At 39.2% G+C, this 7348-nt stretch overlaps 1 protein-coding gene across 1 annotated transcript in view; it reads left to right on the top strand.

Moving 5' to 3' along the window:
* Positions 1–5490: 5490 nt before the first annotated feature.
* LOC136849315 (retinal homeobox protein Rx2-like) overlaps positions 5491–7348 on the top strand; it is a 97591-nt gene continuing 95733 nt past the window's right edge. Inside the window, 1 exon segment of the mRNA XM_067122675.1 lies at positions 5491–6271. Within this exon segment, the coding sequence (XP_066978776.1) occupies positions 5995–6271 (277 nt within the window). The 5' untranslated portion in view covers positions 5491–5994.

Below are 7348 nucleotides of genomic sequence, written 5' to 3' on the forward strand. Positions count from 1 at the left end.
AACAATTACTTAATTCCAGCATCAACAGAGCAAGTTCCCAAGCTCTATTCCTGAGAAAGCTGGTATTCTTTAGACCAGTTCCAATGTGACTCTGTTGACCTAAGCGGTTAATTGAGGAGTTGGTAGTTGGACAACTGTGGTGGGTTGCAAAAGACTTGCTGAGAACACAAAACGTTAACACCTTTATAAATAAGTGTGTGTGTGTGTGTATATACGAGTATATATATATATATATATATATATATATATATATATATATATTATATATGTATATTATATATATATATATATATATATATATATATATATATATATATATATATATATTTTATATATATATATATATATATATATATATATATATATATATATATATATATATATATATATATATATATATATATATATTATATATATATATATATATATTATATATATATATATATATATATATATATATATATATATATATATATATATATATATATATATATATATATATATATATATATATATATACATATACGTTCATAATTAAATTTCATAATTAATTTCAGGAATTCTCATTTAAGAAACAAGACAGAAACTTTATTTAGTCAGCGATGAGAGAGGAGGAGGAGGAGGAGGAGGAGGAGGAGGAGGAAAATCGGAGGGGTCCCTCCCTCCCTCCCTCCTTTAAGCTCCTCCCAACCCCCTCCCCCTCCCCCCTCCCCCTTCCCCTTCCAGGAGGAGGAGGAGCACCATCTCCATCCATCCTTTTCGCGCGAGATCAAGAATTAATTAAAAGTCGGACGGGGGCCAAAAATGGCAACAAGAACAACGCGGGGCTCTCATAGACTCGCCCGGGTCCAAAAATGGGTCGCGATGACAGAGTCTAATTGATAAAAATTTGAATTAATTAGGACGATTTCACGAAGACAAATACTGAGGACGTTAGTAGCTGCTGCTGCTGCTGCTGCAGGAGGAGGAGGGAGGAGGAGGAGGAGGAGGAGGAGGAGGAGGTTCCCGGCCCCCCTCAACACTCTTCCCGTCGTGTGTGTCTTTGTCGACGTTTTTCTCGGCGGGAACACAAAAACCCATAACGGGAGAGGTGGAATTAATTCGGGTTGGTCTGAGTTTAATTCTCTCTCTGTCTGTCTGTCTGTCTGTCTGTCTGTCTCTCTCTCTCTCTCTCTCTCTCTCTCTCTCTCTCTCTCTCTCTCTCTTCTCTTTCTCTACTCTCTCTCTCTCTCTCTCTCTCTCTCTCTCTCTCTTCCCTACTTAGATCTCTCTCTCTCTCTCAAATCTACCTTGTTAAAATTGTTCCTGAGTAGTGGAATATGAACATAAAGAGAATGAAATTTTTAATATTCGATTTAGATATGAAATATATGTGATATGAGTACCGAAAATTATTTTTTAAAAATTCTTTAAAATTCGATCTGAAAATTATGGCTTAAAATTCCGCAAACTTCACATATCCGAAAGGTATAACTCAAAATTCTGCAAACCTCATTTATCCCTGTATTGCTCAGAGTTCCGCAAATTTTATTAATCCGAACATTTTTGCTCAAAATTCCGCAAACCTCATTTATCCGAAAACCATTAGGCCTACAAAATTCCGGAAACTTTATTTATCCTGAAATCATTACTCAGAATCCCGCAAATTTTATTTGTCCGAAAATTATTACTTAAAATTCCGCAATCTTCACTTATCCGGCAATTATTGCTCAAAATTCCGCATTAATGAATAATATGGACGTAGCCAGGAAGATTTTTTCAGCATTCATTCAAAGAGTAAACTATTGAATAATTCCGGGAGTCAAAAGGGGATTGATTGTCAGTACTAATATAAATAAGTTTTTGTTCTGAATAAAATTGTAGAAAAACACGTAAAAAATGCGCCGACGATTCTTCGGCGCAATCAAGCTTTCCGTACAGTATATAATGCTGTATGAAATTCTCAGCCACGGTCCATGAAACTCTCAGCCGAGGTCCATGAAACTCTCAGCCGCGGTCCATGAAACTCTCAGCCCCGCCGCATGAAATTTTCAGCCACGGCCCAGTGACATGGCTTGTGTTGTTGGCACCTATAGCGATGCCAGACGCACAATCATAGCTAACTTTAACCTTACATAAAATAAAAACTGCTGAGGCTAGAGGGCTGCAATTTGGTAGGTTTGAGGATTGGATGGTGGATGTTCAACATACCAATTTACAGCCCTCTAGCCTCGGTAGTTTTCAAGATCTGGAAGCGGACAGAAAAATTGCGGACGGACAGACAAATAGCCATCTATTAACCTAGAGTTCAGAAGCACAAGAGAAGGTGCAATGCATTACTACCCTAATACTATTCTCCTTGCATTTTAATACATTCTTATCTGTTTGTTAATTTATTAATTTATTTATTTTAATAAGTGGGATCTCTTCTTTCTGTATTTCTCTTTACCTTCTCTTACTTCTTTCTAATGAACACCAAAATATTCTTTGGAAGCTTGAATTTCAAGTCAGTGGCCCCTTTATTCCTAGAAAAATAATTGACAAATTCTGTCACATGAACCAAAATGCAGAGTATTCCATTTGAACACAAAATCCATAATAAAAAAAAATATATATTTATTTATATATATATATATATATATATATATATATATATATATATAATATATATATATACAGTATATATATATAAATTCTGTTCTGACGGAATATTCATAATGACAAGGATCTGTAATCAGAAATAAACGATGCACATGCTAAAGAAGATTAATACAGTTCTTAATAAAGTTATATCATATTTAAAGTGTTCATTTGGATTGTGCTGAAAATAAACCGATTTTTCTCCAAATCAAAAAAATTACAATAACTTTTTCGCGATAAAGGTACATGAATAATAATAATAATAATAATAATAATAATAATAATAATAATAATAATAATAATAATAATAATAATAATAATCCACAATTATATAGTAAGCTATATTTCTATAGCTTGTTTATTTTACATAGTAATATAGTTTGCTATATAATTGTGAATTTTTATTACACATTGTTTTTCACGAGACTGTGAATTTCTCAGCAATAATAATAATAATAATAATAATAATAATAATAATAATAATAATAATAATAATAATAATACCTTTCCCTTTGACAACTGTTGCCAGAAGGGAAAACTCAAAAAAAAGTTAACCCCGTTCTCATTTCTGTTTTGCACGTGGAATGAGGCCGCAGGGCTTACATCCCTGCTTCTTTACTTAAAACTCCCAGTACAGGAAAACTGATTTTCAGTCGCCCTCGATCTCAATATTGTCTTGTCTTCATTATTATTGTTATTATTATTATTTATCGCCATATACTTACAGACCTCATTTCAATAATCATTAGATTAAAGAGTTACTGTTGTGATCCTATTTTTCAAGAATTATTTTATTTTTTTAGACGAAAACGGACTGAACTGAAGTTGCTAAAACTTCTTTGTCGTTTAGAGAGAATTGAATTGAGTTGAATATAGGATTTAGGCCAAAGGCCAAGCACTGGGACTTATGAGGTCATTCAGCGCTGAAACGGAAATTGAAAGCAAGAGGTCTGAAAAGAGTAACAGGAGGAAAACCTCAAAGCAGTTGCACTATGAATCAGTTGTTAGGAGAGGGTGGAGGGTAAGATGGAAGAAAGGGAATATGAAAGGAGGTACAGTAAAAGGAACGAGAGGGGTTACAGCTAGGGACCGAGGCACGCTGGAAAGAACCTAAGTAATGCCTACAGTGCACCGCATGAGGTACAGTGACGGCACTAGCCCCCCTACGGGGTGTCGTTTAGAGAGAGATCGAAAAATGATTAAACTCCAAACTGGACTGAGTTTAAACCCATTCTTCAAATCCCACTTTAGTTAAAAAAAATCTAATATAATCGCGTTTTTATTTACTTTTCTCTCATAGCCTCTAAATTACCTATAGAATCTGCTGATTAATTGATCTTCCCTCAACCAGGTAACACTTTATTTACACCTTTTCTGTCTCGAGGAAGCCTAAACGCCTTAGTATACCTTCTACACCCCCTGGGGTCTAAGGAATAGTTTTTCACCTAATCTTTATCGTCTTCGCCCCTTGAGACAAATTTTGAGAAAGGCTCTCTAAACAAGCCTTAGGGGCTCCCTCCACCCTAAATCCCACCCCTCCCCCCTTTTCTCCCTCCTGTATGTTCCACCCAACAGGGGTCCAACCACAACTCCCGAAAATTCATCATCTGGCGATTTTCGCTGACTTCTGATCGTCAAAAAGGACATGAACAAGTCCTTTTCCCTCTTCACTTTATACGGTGATCACGTCTTTCAATAGAACACCCGAAGGTATGCAAGAACGGCCCCGCCGTCTTCGGGATGAAAAGGGGCCTTATGCAGTCCGGCCACAGGGCTGCCTTTCCTTCCGGCGGGAGGAGAGCGCCTTGTGGCGTTCTGGCGCCCAGGCAGGAAACTTTATTAGCGCGGAATACACACACACACACATACACACACACATACAGCGACTCCCAGATTATCCCTCCTACCCCCTCTCCCCTCCCTCTACCAAATCTACCCTTCTCCCCCGCTCCACCCCCCTCCTCCAACCCCTTCTCTAAAATGCCTCTCGTCCATACCGCCTCCAACCAGGCCAGAAAAACATCAAGTACTCAATTTGGTCCAATAACACCAATTCTGTCAACATTTTTAAGGTTTCTGTTAGATGGGTTTCAGGTAAATTCTCTCTCTCTCTCTCTCTCTCTCTCTCTCTCTCTCTCTCTCTCTCTCTCTCTCTCTCTCTCAATTCTCCCCTCTGTTCTTCTTCATTCACGTTCCTCCTCCGAGTCAACAAAAACAAAACAAAACGAGAAATACAAAAAAACAGGAGGATTCCCTTTTTCCTCCCTCCTTCGAGAAGAAGAAGATATCGAGCCCCAATCAGATGCGAGTCACAATTATTCATCATTTTCGTATTAATTCCTAGCAAGGCAGAGCGAGAGCGAGCGCACACAAAAGCCAAGAGACGCGCGTTATTACCCCGACAAGCATCTATTAGTGTTGGTGATTTGTCCAACCTTCCGTGTGTTCTCAACTAACCAATCAGCATCGCCAGCCTCCTCGCCCGCTGCGGGCGGGGTTTCGGTTAGCGGTCAATGCGTACATTTTCCTTTAATCCGGAAGGTCGAAGAGCGTTCCCGGCGGCGTAAATTGCCTTCTAAAACGCCGACATTATTCTCTTGAGGATGCACAAATCGCTACGTAAGTCAGCGAAGGATGCGCGAAGTAGAGGCCTTTCGCGACTTATCGTACCTCAGCCAGCCGGAGGGCCTCGCTATTATCCAACCGCGAATTATCCCAATACCACAGGCGGTTCTGGGCTGTGATTGGCCGACGGGATCTCGTCTCGCCCTCCCATTGGCCGACACCGCCGGGAGATTAGATGTGTATGCATTGTTCGTGTAAATAGTGTTGAAATGATTAGGGAACCCGGCCTGGTGGCGATATAAACGAAATAACCAGATGAGTGAGCTGGCTAGTCGTTTGCTGTCGTTAGCGGTTGTCACAGCGAGCGAGCGAGCGAGCGAGCGCGCCCCACGACGGACGACAGAAGAAGATCATCTCACACGGAGAGAAAAAGTGGAGGAAGAGAGAGACCTTCGCTAGACGTAAAAGAAAAATTTATTTTAAAATATAACTTTCGAATGATACATTCGGCCGGCGCAGTCTTCTCGCTGCCAGCTGCTGGACTTTTCTGACGAGCGCATCTGAGAGATTCGCTAGTAGCTGCTACTAACTATAACTATAACTAGCTCGGAAGTGCTTTTCGGCGGTTTGGAGGGCACGAGAGAGAGAGAGCGAGAGCCAGAGAGAGAGAAAGAGTGGGAGGGTGAGAGTGACTCTTCCCGTGCTTGTTCTGTGCAGTGACTGTGTGCTTGAATTCGAACACGAAAACCCACGGCGCCCTTTGTGACCTCCTGACGGCGCCGCCCTTTGTGACCTCCTCAACTCTTCACCATGATGGAACGTTCCCTGAAGTCCATCAGCCCTTCGCCCACGCAGCAGCAACCTCCTTCTCTCCATCAGGAGCAGCAGAGGGCCGCAAGCAGCCCACAGCCTCCGCCGCCCCTGGCCGCCCTCTCTCACGCCGACACTCAGCTCTCGTCGTCGGGGACGGCCGGCGGCACCCCCTGCCGAACCACGCGCCTCTACACGATCGAGGACATACTCGGAAGGCCGCAGACGCAGGATCAGGGTCCTACGGTGGTGGCCTCGCAGGACACGCAGCCCCCTGGTGAGATTATTTTGTCGTGTTTTTTTTTTTTTTTTTTTTTGTAAATTAAGGTTCTTTCTTTATCTCTTGGCGAGGAAATGTTAATTTTAGAATATTGTTAATATTATTTTCTATCAGCTTTTAATTTCTAATTATCGCGAATCAATTGTATATGTCGTTATCTTAATTTCAATTCTTTCCTGTAGCCTGTAAGAAAAATTTATATCTTTGGCGAGGACATATTAATTTTAGAATATTGCTAATATTATTTCCTATCAGCTTTTTATTTTCAATTGTCGCAGATCAGATGTATATGCCGTTATCTTAATTTCAATTCTTTCCTTTAGCCTGTAAGAAAAATTTCAGTTTGTTTATTAAAACAAATTGTAATCTGAATTTCGTAAAATATCTCTGATAAGTAAGTTCACTTGTCTAGGCAATACCAACCATCCAATTAAGGCGTCCTCACATATATATATATCTTGTTATAGAGAAAATAATCTTGTTATATATCTTGTTATAGAGAAAATAATAAAAAAAAAAATTGCCAGATAATGTGGTCACTGATATCTCGGAAGAAAGTCCTAAGGACTTGTCAACTGGATCTATTCTGCGATTGATTTGTGGCGTTCAAGTCCTTTCAAGTCCTCTGAAGTCAATGTAAATTCTTCGAAATAGAATTTTACAAGCAGGCCGTATTTAACTTCCTCAGACGATTCCGACTATTTAAGGAATATATAAAAACAGTAGCTGAAACAATGAGATGTGCCTTAATAATTATATTGTTTGTCCTATTTTTTTTTCTGAAGAAATTCTGTTGTAAATGGATGGTTACCGGTGCGAAATATCTAATGATTATTATTATTATTATTATTATTATTATTATTATTATTATTATTATTATTATTAACCTAGAATAATTATGAATATATATTTTTCGGTCCTTCCTAATTTCAATCGAAATAATCCGACAGTATATTCCGTCAGTCCTTTATGCTCCCTTGTAAGTTTTCTCTACCACCCTTCACCGCTGGTTCAATTCTCTCTCTCTCTCTCTCTCTCTCTCTCTCTCTCTCTCTCTCTCTCTCTCTCTCTCTC

This window comes from Macrobrachium rosenbergii, chromosome 20 (genome assembly GCF_040412425.1).
Source record: "Macrobrachium rosenbergii isolate ZJJX-2024 chromosome 20, ASM4041242v1, whole genome shotgun sequence".
Lineage (NCBI taxonomy): Eukaryota > Metazoa > Arthropoda > Malacostraca > Decapoda > Palaemonidae > Macrobrachium > Macrobrachium rosenbergii.